The sequence below is a fragment of the Malaclemys terrapin genome, chromosome 13 (assembly GCF_027887155.1).
Source record: "Malaclemys terrapin pileata isolate rMalTer1 chromosome 13, rMalTer1.hap1, whole genome shotgun sequence".
NCBI lineage: Eukaryota > Metazoa > Chordata > Testudines > Emydidae > Malaclemys > Malaclemys terrapin.
Window position 1 is genome coordinate 23,556,826 of NC_071517.1, and position 12,995 is coordinate 23,569,820.

At 39.3% G+C, this 12,995-nt stretch overlaps 1 protein-coding gene across 4 annotated transcripts in view; it reads left to right on the plus strand.

Moving 5' to 3' along the window:
* The window catches only part of MYH10 (myosin heavy chain 10), a 152,964-nt gene that overhangs the window by 129,803 nt on the left and 10,166 nt on the right, over positions 1 to 12,995 (plus strand). For all 4 annotated transcript variants that reach the window (XM_054047844.1, XM_054047845.1, XM_054047846.1 and 1 more), the window contains 8 exons: positions 669 to 881; positions 1,735 to 1,879; positions 4,166 to 4,372; positions 5,880 to 5,984; positions 8,756 to 8,908; positions 9,368 to 9,616; positions 10,423 to 10,635; positions 11,183 to 11,395. In XM_054047844.1, the coding sequence (XP_053903819.1) occupies positions 669 to 881; positions 1,735 to 1,879; positions 4,166 to 4,372; positions 5,880 to 5,984; positions 8,756 to 8,908; positions 9,368 to 9,616; positions 10,423 to 10,635; positions 11,183 to 11,395 (1,498 nt within the window). The remainder of the gene's footprint in view (positions 1 to 668; positions 882 to 1,734; positions 1,880 to 4,165; positions 4,373 to 5,879; positions 5,985 to 8,755; positions 8,909 to 9,367; positions 9,617 to 10,422; positions 10,636 to 11,182; positions 11,396 to 12,995) is intronic.

A 12,995-nucleotide genomic window follows, 5' to 3' on the forward strand; every position in this document is an offset into this window, starting at 1 on the left:
CAACACCAAAATATACTACAGTTACTTTGTTTAACTGCTTGTTTTGCACCAAACAATCTGTTTTTAAAACAATTGATCTACTTGGGCAACTCTGCCAATTTTCCATTCAGTTGCTTGGGATAGTAAATGTGGCAGAATTGCTGGTAATGGAGCTGCTCTTTCACCTTCCTGGCTGTTGGGCCTTTAAAATCAGCTCTGTGCTGGCTCTCCCCACTCTGGTCACTATTTTAAAATAATCTTGCTGCTATACTTAGGTTTCTTACCAAAAATTCACAACTTAATCACACTATTAAAAAATATAGTGTGCAATAGAGACACAACTGCAAAAGATGTCAGTTTTCATGAATCATGATTAGTATACTGATGAGAGATGAATTTTGGGGAGAATTTAATATAGGCCTTAGAGAATTGGAAGACTGGAAGTAAGACAACTTTAATGCCCAACATCCCTAAGTATCTCTCTCAATAACTGAGGTACTAGTTTCAATACACTAAAAATGTACATGTTTGTTTAAAGGTGCATTTTGATTGTTGATGTTTTAAGTAAAATCTGTTTCTATTCCATTAACTCAAATTCCGTTATGAGAACTGGTAGTGAATGTCTTATTCCATCTTTAATATCAGATCTTATTCTTGCCAATTCCTTATCCTGTGTCCATCTTTAACAGAGGTGATGAAGAAGCAGTTCAGAAGAACAATGCACTGAAACTAATAAGAGAGTTGCAAGCTCAGATTGCAGAACTCCAGGAGGACCTTGAATCTGAGAAGGCATCACGCAACAAGGCTGAAAAGCAGAAGAGAGACCTAAGTGAGGAGCTGGAGGCACTGAAAACTGAGCTGGAAGACACCTTGGATACCACTGCAGCACAGCAAGAATTGAGGTGGGGTGACCAGCACATTTAAAAAGATACTGTTTAAAGTCCAGGTTTAATTTAAAGAGAAAAAAGTTACTTCATAAAGATGTTTCATCTAACCTTAGCTTGAAACTAATTTCAGTAAAGATTTTTGGCTTTAATAATTTCACCATGTAGCTCTTTCCAGCTGACAATTGCAAAGTATTTTACCAAATCTAATGAATTACACCTCAGTACCTTTTGAGGAAGGAAAATATTAATTGCAAAAAAACACAGATGGGGAAACTGAGAGGTGAAGTGACTTGCCGAGGTCCTACAGTGAGCCTGGTAGAGCTGGGAATAAAATCCAGGTCTACCAACTCTAGATCATTAATTGTGAAACCATTCTTCATCTCCCTCGCCCTTCCTCTCTTTTCCCCCCCCCCAAGGTATGGATTGTGAACACTGCTGTATTATGCTGCTGTGGAAACCACTGTAACACTTCAGGTAGACAGCAAGAGACAAAAGTTCAAAAAGAAAATTTGCTTAAAGGAGGAATAAACTAGACTGTAAAATGTTGATCTTTAATAATCTACAGTAGAACATCAGAGTTATGAACACCAGAGTTGCAAACTGACCAGTCAACTACACACCTCATTTGGAACTAAAAGTACACAATCAGGCAGCAGCAGAGACAAAAAAAGCAAATATAAACTACTAAAAAAAATGGAAAGCAGCATTTTTCTTCTGCATAGTAAAGTTTCAAAGCTGTTTTAAGTCTATGTTCAGTTGTAGACTTTTGAAAGAACAACCATAACATTTTGTTCAGAATTACGAACAACCGCCATTCCCCAGGTGTTCGTAACTCTGAGGTTCTACTGTATTACGATGCTTTCTCCAGGACAAAGCGTGAGCAGGAAGTGGCTGAATTGAAGAAAGCTATTGAAGAAGAAACCAAGAACCATGAAGCTCAAATACAGGAAATCAGACAAAGACATGCTACTGCACTGGAGGAGCTCTCTGAACAACTTGAACAGGCCAAAAGGGTGAGTGGGAATTGCAAGCTACTTCATGTGATAGCTGAAATTTTCTTGCTTTGAGATTGAATACACTTCTGTCAAATAGCACTGCCAGTCTTGTCCCTTTGTCTCATACTTGCTCTTGGAGCTAATAGATCTTTGCTGATCGTATGTATCTGCTACAAAATGACCAAGAAGCTAGAATTCTAGCTCAAATAGCAACCTGTTACTAGTGAATGCTCCCAGGATCCATCTCCCTGACAGACTTTGAAGTGATGCATCTAGAGACAAAGTATTGTACCAGGTATTATTAGCTGCTTACTTGGTACAGCAGTCTGCAAACTCATTTGATGAGAAGCACTATTCAGAATGTGTAGCTTGCAGAATGTTTCCAGAGAAAGTGGTGGTAATTTGGGGCTTATACAAAAAGTTCATATTGGCTAAATCAAGGTACTGGAAATGCTTCTGCATTCAGTTCTGACAGTGTACTTGAGTTGTGACCCATAATGCCCCTTTTGTTCTAGTCCCACACATCTTTTTAATACATGCTGTCAAATTGTGCAGTGGTGTTTGTGACTTCTATGACAATATTCTGCAATATCCTAATTTAATGTTGTTGAATGAGGTAAGTATTTTATGAGTTCATTGTATTAATTCAAGTATTTGATGTGGGATTTTATGTAACTTCTTTAAGGGGAAGGCATGGCTAATGTAAAGCCTAGGACAGTATTGTGCTTCAAATGACAGTATGAAACAATGGGCTAGACAAAGAAATAAGGGGGTTTCCTGACCTACCTCTGCATCCATCCTTTTGAAGCTGTGTCTTGAGCATTGTCTGACTGATTACCTATTTATGGTGGCTTCAAATACTCAAATGGGTTAAAGGAGTGACTCTAAGAGCCATGAGTGGGCTGGTTCTTAGCTGAAGCTGTGTTGAACTTGTGACCACAGGAGAAACCCTGAATGGGGTTTGATGGACTTAAAAAAGCCAACCAGAGCCATTGCTGGAGTGAAGGGATGATCTCTGGTCATCTTATTATCACACATGTAGGTTCTTTTATTGGTTTAGTAGTAGGTTTTTGTCTAATGCTTTTACATTAAGAATAAATGAGTTTGCTTAGAAAGAGCTGTGTGTTAACTTAAGTAGCAATTACACAGAGAAGAGAAGCAATGCAGGTCTGCTTAAGCAGTCTGTCTTTGCTAGGGAGGTCACAGTATAGTCAGGGAACTGTTCAGCCTGGAAAGCTCCTGGTCAGAAGGGGGAGAGATTTAGGTTTCCACCCAAGAGAGGTAACAACTGGGAGCCAGAAGTCTGGACTGGGTGCCCTTGCTGGGCCATATACAGGGAATACAGGTGCAGTTACCTTGAACTGTGACCATTTTTATGATAGTTGTCACCCTAGCAGCCAGGATGAGGACTCACTCTTGTTAAAAGAAGAACAGGAGTACTTGTGGCACCTTAGAGACTAACAAATTTATTAGAGCATAAGCTTTCGTGGACTACAGCCCACTTCTTCGGATGCACGAAAGCTTATGCTCTAATAAATTTGTTAGTCTCTAAGGTGCCACAAGTACTCCTGTTCTTCTTTTTGCAGATACAGACTAACACGGCTGTTACTCTGAAACCTGTCACTCTTGTTAATTACATTTGCATAACAATGTCTTCTAGTAGCAGCTACAGTATCTTGTTCAAAAGTAACAGAGGGTCCTGTGGCACCTTTGAGACTAACAGAAGGTGCCACAGGGACCCTCTGTTGCTTTTTACAGATTCAGACTAACACGGCTACCCCTCTGATACTTGTTCAAAAGTGAAATTATTCCAAACGCTGCCAAGTGTAGTATGCTGAAGTCTGTTTAACTACAGTCATCATAATTCACTAATGCCTTTGCAAATAATTAACATTACTGTATTTTTGTCTATGTTAAACATAGGGAATACTGCAGCAATTTCTCTTTGGAAAGGCAAAATACTTGCGAGTGGGAACTACAGCATTAAGTAATGCTGGTGGAAATGTAGTTTATCCACCTGAACAACTTTAATGCTTAATATACTTATGTAAGACTTAAACACTTTGTTAATTTAAAACTCTTTTTGGATAAGCAAATATAAAGGATGGGAAAATACCTGCAGTCTTACCCAAGGGTCCTGTGCTGCCATTTCTCTATGTACAGCTAACACTCACATTGGGCTCAGTTGCCACTTGTGAATTTAAAAATGTGTTTTGAGGTCAAATATTTTGTAGGAAAGTGCCTGATGGAGAATAATGTGAAGTGCTATAATTAGTGATGCACTTGTATTTTGTGCTTTCCTAGTTCAAAGCAAATCTTGAAAAGAACAAGCAAGGCCTGGAGACTGACAACAAGGAGCTAGCCTGTGAGGTGAAGGTATTGCAGCAGGTCAAAGCAGAGTCTGAGCACAAGAGGAAGAAGCTGGATGCTCAGGTACAGGAACTACATGCCAAAGTGTCAGAAGGAGAGCGGATTAGGGCAGAGCTGGCAGAAAAGGCGAACAAACTGCAGGTAAGATTGAAATTGGTCTCTTCTCTGGCATGTTCTTACAATCACAAAATCCTAACCTCTTAATTGGAAAACATAGAGGAAATTTTCAAAACACCCCATTGCATTTTAGTCTTGCATCACCTGCTAAAATCAAAGGACTCTGCAAAAACATACCTTGCAGTGACTGAGCTGTATGTGCTTGGTATATGGTCAGTGTGAAACCTGAATCTACAAATAGACTCTTGAAATGATTCTGCTTAGTCACAGTATAGTCTACAAAACTTTGAAACTGTTCTTTTTTTTTTTTAATCCAGATTTGGAATTTCTCCTAATAAAACTCTGACTTCTGTAAAATGGAAATAGATGAAAAATATGTAAAGCTTTTCTGCACAGTACAAGAGAAGTTTATGTAAAAACTGGGCAAACATTCCAAGACATTTTTAAAAATTGTGAGGCACTTCCTAAATATTAAAAATATGGAACATTTTACTAATATAAAACTTTATCTTTATTCAGTTAATTACAGGTCTGAACTTTTTTTTATTCATATTGTTGCTATCTGGGGTTGGTTATAAAATTAACAATATCATTAGCAGCTGGCCAATAAATCTCACACTTGCTATCTCTTGCACAGTGATTGTAAACATAGATTAAGCTGTTGATTTAAATTTGCAAAAAGCTCCATTAAATAGTTGTTTTGCGCTGTATCTTAAAGGCCCCAGCCTTGGTCTCTACTGAACAGCGAAAGAGTGAAGTCCAAAGCAGAAGTGTCTGTAGTGAGAGTACGCAGTTACCAGGTTTTCAAGTCTGGCTCATCACAACTATCAAATAGGGCAAAGGAAAGAGATGATCTTTGAGAGAGAAGCTTCCAAGCAATTTACAGCTCTATATACAAAACCTAGTGCCCTGAATTGTATTTGTAATTGTTTCAGAACCAGTACAATGCAGGGTCTCTTATTAGGTAAAACAACCTAAACTTTCTCAAAGGTGAGTGGCTCCATTTCATGCTATCTGAAACTCCCAAGCAGTCCTTGAGTAGCCCCATAGAGGGTGCATTATAGTAGCACATCCTGGAAATAACAAGCGTTGACAGTTTCCAGGGATCTGCCTGGAGAGGTTGCAGCCTCTGGACCCTGCTGTCACTTGGGAATCCATGGACAGTGATAGATCCCATAAGGCAGCCCTGTAATGGAAATACCATTTAAAATACTAATTGCAATATTACCAAAAGTAAAATGTGAATACAAAAGTGGTTATGGGATTGTTCTCTCAACAGCAGTGGAGGTAAGCATGCATTTGAAAGAGATTTATTTTATAAAGTCATAATTGACATTCAACTTAAAAATGTAAAACTTAGTTAAAATTATTACCTGGGGGCATCTTTGTACCTGGAGCTCTCATTGCCTTCGCTTTCATGCTTGGTATATTTTGAGTGTTGTGGTCTTTTTGCACCCACAGCTCTCAGCAGGGTACAGCTGCTACAGCAGACCAGCTGCTTGGTGTTACCTTTAGATTGCTTGCTTTGCAGAATGAGCTGGACAATGTCTCAAGCCTCCTGGAGGAAGCAGAGAAGAAGGGCATAAAGTTTGCCAAAGATGCGGCAGGTCTGGAGTCTCAACTTCAAGATACACAGGTGTGTGTTCAGTTTTCAGTAAGAACCCAGTTTTTAACGCTGAACTTGTGTTCATCAATAGAAACGTTCAGCTGTGGAACTGAAAACTCAGGGTCTCAGTCTCCTCTTCCAGCAACACTCAGAGCCCCCTCTAGAAGGCTTTGTGAGGAATCTAAGTATCCACACTTGCTTAGCTTTTTGAATTGGGTATGGCTCGGATATCACACTCCCTTCGTTTCCCTCCCATCAATAACTTTCCCTGTGGGCCAGAAATCTTTGGTCTACGCAAGTAATCACTGCACTTGCTCAGATGAGCCACTGTGCACTGAAATATGTACTGTTTTGCTGACTGTTCAGCTGCATTGGGAGCTCTAGTTCAAAGGGAATTCTCCAGTTCAAAAGGAATTATTTTTGGAAAGTCAGTGGCCTGTGTTATGCAGGCGCTCAGACTAGATGATCAGAGATCCCTTCTGCATACTTCCACCTTTCCATGTTCTCTGTATGTATAAATCTCTTCTGTCTGTGTGTTTCACTCTATGCATCTGAAGAAGTGAGCTGTAGCCCACGAAAGCTTATGCTGAAATAAATTTGTTAGTTGTTAAGGTGCCACAAGTACTCCTGTTCTTCTGGCCTTTGAATCTCTGGAAAAAAAACTGACTTTTCATGGCAGACTAGAGTTGCTAATTACTAGACTTTGCCCTCTCAGTAAGGTTCACTTAGTGTTTCTTATGTTCTACCAAGGATGATTCCATAAACTTTACTAAGCCAGTACGTAAAATGTTCATGTAAACCAGGCCCTTGTGGCACCTGTAAGGCATAAAGGAGAGTGTCTTTCTCCTCCTCTTCTCCCTCCCCCCCCAATAACTTGAGATCTTAAAATTACCTAGCCCTACTGTTTGTTTTGGGCTAATATACAAATAAACCATGAAAGGTTTTATACATTCTTTACAGCCATTGTCAATAAAGAGTTTGTGTGCATTTAATTTCCCCTTGAATAAAGGAAAACAGGGAAAATATATATAAAAACATTAGCATTTAAATGATTGCAGTTAGACTTGAAATTTTGAGGTGAATTGGGTGAGGGAGGGGCATAGTCAGTCCCTGACAATTTTGAAACTTAAATTTGTGGAATGTAACAAAACTTTGAAACATGCTGAAATCACAGGATTTTGTTGCCTTCTTTCCTGCCTCCCTAGTCTTTTCTCCCGTTACTCTTGTCCCACAGATAGACATACTATTGGTGCAAATCCTCAGCAGGTGAAAATTGTCATAATTCCATTAACTCAAGAGACAACAGCATGGCCTCTGTAATGGAGAATTGTGCTGCTCTTCTAGAATTCTGAACATCTCTCCAAAATAAACGATTAAGAAAAACCTCTTTAGAACTTGAACTTTCAAAAAACCTTTTGTCAAAAATCCCTCATGGAAAAACTGACGAGGAAAGTAAGTCATGTGCCTTGAAGACAAGATGTGAAGTGTTGTCCTAGATTACGAACAGGTTGAGACAGAAAACAGAAATGGTCAATTATAATTGCAGTAAAACCTTAATATGAAATTTGACTGAGTGATCTGGAAAAGGTCAGAAATGAGGTGACTGAATTTGCCAATGACACAATTTGTTAGCTAAGACCAGAAACGACCGAGGAAATTCAGAAGGACTTAACAAGATAAGGGGGCACCATCATGGCAGATTAGCTTAAGTAAGATTTAAACTAAAAGTGAGCATTTACATAAATGAGAACATACAGAGTTGCATTTTTAACCCCATATAATAGACTTCACTATTTAATGGGTATTAGGAATACCCTGTCTCTATGGGTACACTGTTCTAGAATTCTCTACTGTGGAGTTCCTTGCACCTTCCTCTGAAATGTCTTGGGACTTGCCACTGATCGATGCAGGACTAGAGAGACTGATGGTCTGACCCAATAGGGCCATGTCTTCGTTAAGGCCATCTGACCTCAGGAAACTTTTCTAACCCAGCCACTTACTGGCCTCACCATGGAGCTTGTGAAGATAAGGTTGTGATGTGTCCAAGGGCAGGTGGCTTCACTAGGCTGTTAAGGTCTTAAACGTTGTCTGTGGAGCATGTAAGTGTTTTTATCACTTAGTGGAGTTGATTCTCACCCTGCTCAACCAAGCGATTTCTCCACTTCTCATGGTTCTTGTCCTTTCAGGTCCCAGTCTTTAGTCAGTTTTGCTGTTCAGACAAGTGGTTTTTTTTAATAGGAAGAGAAGTATAGAAGTGTAAGAGCACGACACAAATAAACCTCCCCCCACAAGGAAAGCAGTGGGTTCTGATGAAAATTTATTATAGATGTAATGATCTATTCTAGCAGGTGTTGGGTAATGCCAGCTAAGCAGCATAACCAGATCTTGCAATTTTAAAACAATTCTCCTTTTATCTCATGTAATTTTTTTTTCTGTTTGAAAGATGGCTTAGTTCTGCATACCACTATGTATTAAGCCATACCAATTTAAGATGACCTTTTGGCCATGAAACTAGATTTTAATTAAACTTCTTGGAGATGTGAGTGATAGACCTGATATTAGCAAATTAGAGGGGTATTGAATATCTTCAGATCAAACAGTATATTCAGGAAAATAAAGCTGACTTTAAAATACTATTTTCTTTCAAGCATCCCCCTTGCCCCTCCCCCCTTCCACCACCCGAAACAAAGGACTTGTTAAAAACAATATTGGAGGGCAGCTCAGCTTAAGGCCAGATTTAAAAGATTTAAATACTATCAGCGAAGGGTGAAATTCAAGATTAATTATTTTTATGCCAACAGGAGCTTCTTCAGGAGGAAACCCGCCAGAAATTGAACTTGAGCAGTAGGATTAGGCAGCTGGAGGAAGAGAAGAACAACCTACAGGAGCAGCAGGAAGAGGAGGAGGAGGCCAGGAAGAACTTGGAGAAACAGATGCTCGCCCTGCAATCGCAGGTATGAAGCTATTGGAAGCGGTAGGACATTAGTGTGGCCCACAAATTCAGTGTGATGACTGTGAAATGTATTACAACTTCTGCCAGGCAATATTTCATTCTCAATTGGGACAAAAATTAGGCTGAGTTGTCGAATAATTTTTCACTGATCTTTCTCCACTGAAGTGTAAACATTTTGTAATAACAGTAAGATTTCAGTACTTGAGTTAGTTTGGGCAGATTTAACTGTCATAGCATATAAGACTTCATACCTTTTTAATACATTGTTGAATCATCATTTTGTTTGTACCTTGCTTAATCAGTAATAGCTGTTTTTGTTCTTGTGGGTTTCCCCCAGTGTAATATAGGTTACTTTCTTTGCATCGTGGAGGTGTAACTGCATTTTTATTCTATCCTGTTAATAGTTGTGAACATTAAGAAGTTATAAGAAACCACTTTATTGTATTCTGTAAAACTTTAGCTGGTTGATGCCAAGAAGAAGGTAGATGACGACATGGGAACTATTGAAGGTTTGGAGGAAAATAAGAAGAAATTGCTGAAGGATATGGAGGCTTTGAGCCAACGTCTAGAGGAGAAGGCAATGGCTTATGATAAACTAGAAAAGACCAAGAATCGCCTGCAGCAGGAGCTGGATGACTTGATAGTGGACCTGGATCATCAGCGCCAAATTGTCTCCAACTTGGAGAAAAAACAGAAGAAGTTTGATCAGGTACTCTAATTCCGGTCATCTCACTTCTGCTTTCAACATTAAGGCCACATCTGCTTTACAGAATTATGTTGAACTAAGTTGCATCAGTAAACAGTCGCTGCAATTATTACATCGCTTGTGTGTGTCTACACTTTGCTCCTTGTTTTGGCAGTGAGCGTCCTCCCCAGGAGCACTTGTACTTAAGTTGACGTAAGCTGTCTTGCGTCGACCTAATTCTGTGTAGACCAGGGCAAAGAAATGGTAGTGTGTATAGCCTCAGTCATGTGTTAACTACTCCAAGACTTTTTAAGGGAGACCTCTAAATAGAAACACAATATTTTGTTTGGACTCAGTTGGCTGTTGCAATGTCAGCTTTTCACAGGGGACAACTTTTGTAATAGCTTCAGTGAGCCAAGCACCTATCTTGGTGCTTTCCATTCTGGTCAGATAAGTCTGTGAAAAAGTGAAATGTCTTTTAAGTAGGAGCTTATAGCCATGCTAGAGTTTGACTTGTCCTTTCTCAAAAAATCCATCAGAATCCCCCAAGACAGTTAAAGTCATGAAGACTGAAGGAGGAATATAAAACTGAGGCTCTGAGCCAGTTCCTAGAGCATGGATAGAAGCTCCCTTTATGTTCAGACTGCTATGTTTTGGGTGATAAAATAGGGACTATCTCATGTCCCTTCACCAAGAGTTGACACTGTAGACAGAATAATAAGGTACCATGTAACCTGAGAGGGTTAACCTGTTCATTGAAACTTCAGTGAGTGTCCTTCTGACCGATTTTCTTGTAGATTTATATTTGAAACTTGTATTGATGGTTTCAGATGCTGGCGGAAGAAAAGAACATTTCTGCTCGCTATGCAGAGGAGCGGGACCGGGCAGAGGCAGAGGCTAGAGAGAAGGAGACCAAGGCACTGTCTCTGGCGCGAGCTTTGGAAGAAGCCCTGGAGGGTAAAGAAGAATTTGAGAGGCAGAATAAGCAGTTGCGTGCAGAGATGGAGGACTTAATGAGCTCCAAAGATGATGTGGGCAAAAATGTAAGTATTTTTCCACCTCTCAGGTGCTGCATTGCATGAAGGGGATAAAATAGTAAAGCCTATTTGTACAAAGAAACGAATACTAGATAGTAAAACTTGCAAGTCTGAAACCTTGATATTTAAGAGCTGTACCTTAAAATACCTAAAGAATTTAATACTCTGGAAGCTAATCGGTATTCACCAATGCCGGGCATTTCTGCAACATTCACAAACGTGGTAAGTAGGAGAGACCGATCAAATGATTGAATGTTATCTTTATGCTAGATTAAAAACTTGTTACCTTACTAGCTCTGTTTTCTTTGGGATACTCTGAATCGCTGACTACGCAGCTGCTAGTTTCCTTCTATTTATCAGACAGTTAAAACTTCATCTGCTGGTCTGGGTTGTTCTCAATACAGATTTAGGAATGAGTTTTAGTTTAAATGAGTGCTAACGAAGGACTCAATATCTTATTGATTGTTCTCCTATAATCCTCTATTTTGCAGTCATACCATTACTATTGTCAGAATAACAAAAAGATGGTGTCTGCTTCATGCTTGTGTTTTAGGTCCATGAACTGGAAAAGTCCAAGCGAACCTTAGAGCAGCAGGTTGAAGAGATGAGGACCCAGCTAGAAGAACTGGAAGATGAGCTTCAGGCGACAGAAGATGCCAAGCTTCGCCTGGAAGTGAACATGCAAGCTATGAAGGCCCAGTTTGAGAGAGACCTTCAGGCCAGAGATGAACAGAATGAAGAGAAGAAGCGGATGCTGGTTAAACAGGTATCCCCTACTAAACACGCTTTTGAGAGCAACTGTAGCAAACAAAGAACATGGTTAATTGATTACTTATTATCCAAAAGTTGGGATGTCCCTCAAGGTTTGTGTGACATTCCAGCCCTACGGAGCTCTTAAACACTGATCTTTACACATTCTGCATGACAGATTAGCACAAAACCTCCAGTACATGTAATGTAGCGTGTTTGATTTGAATTTCTTAAGGGGACACTTTCTACTTGGCTGTTCTTTCCATTTTATCTACCTTTTAAAATGGAAAAGACTGGAAATGTCTTTATAAATCCAAAACTACTAACAAGTCACGTACAAAAATGCAGTTTTTGGTGTGATCTTACTAAAATATGTGCAATGCACGTGCTCCTGCTACCGTTCTGTAGCAGCAGTTGCTACCTGGATTTATGCCAAGTAAAATATGCGATGCAGTGTTTGGATTTTCAGAGATGGATCCATTCCTGCTGACAGATATGGTACATAGTTTAGATAAGTGCTAGATAATTAGCAAAACAAACTATTCCCTTAATGAAATTGGAAAAGGGATCACAGGATTGCCAACCCCTAACATTGAACTATTATGTCAGGCCCCAAAACATTAAGAGATGGCTTAAAAATCATGAGATTTTTTAAAGACGTTTTTAGATTCATATTTGTCTTCTAATGTAACAGGCTTTTGATTTCATTCTCAAGCTTTTTTCCAGAACAGTGAGGGCTTTTTTCTCTTTAAAATTAAAGCAGTCACATAATCATATGACTCAAGGAGCTGGGTCTTAAAGAAAAGCATCAAATATCCCCAAACTCTTGATAAAATTGTGAGTTGGAAACACTGGCCTGATTCCAGCTTCTATGGGAATGTTATAAACAATGGACAGAGAAGGTAATTTTTTAAGGCTCCCTACCTCATTCTGCTGTAATCGTGCAAATTGCTGTATCACCACTGGAAAAGAGCTCTTGACAGTCTAATACAAAATAGTAAATTCGATTCATTATACAACAAAGTCAGTTTTGTGTGTTTCCTTTCACTATCCTCTCTGTAACAACCAAGTTTTTCTGGTTCAATTTTATCATTATTGCATAACTTGTTAATCTGTTTTGGCTTACTATTGGCTGGTTGCTCAGATATGTGATACTACTTAAATTGCTCTTCATTTTTGCTTTGAAGAATTATGGTTGAGATACAATGTCTTACTGTATGTGTTGGTGACATAGATGTGCCTGAAGTAACCATTTAATTATAATTCTGTATTAAAAATGTTCAGGTTATTCTATTGTTTTGTGTAAAAGCTGTTTAATAAGCTGAAATATTAGCTTCTGCACTGGAACAAAGAAGGTAGACAGAAACACTGATCAGAAAGTTGATCATTTGGAGACTTCATCAGCAGAGTCAAGGGAAGGGTAGGGACGGTTTTGTGGCCTGCAGCATGCAGGGGGTCAGACCAGATGATCATAATGGTCCCTTCTGACCTTAAAGTCTATGAGTCTATGAGCAGTTGAATGGGCAGAACTGTTTTAGTCCATAGGATGTTTAGCATATGAATTTTCAGAAGTACTTCAGAAATTCCCTGGAGGTCGCGTTTGCTTTGAGATCTTG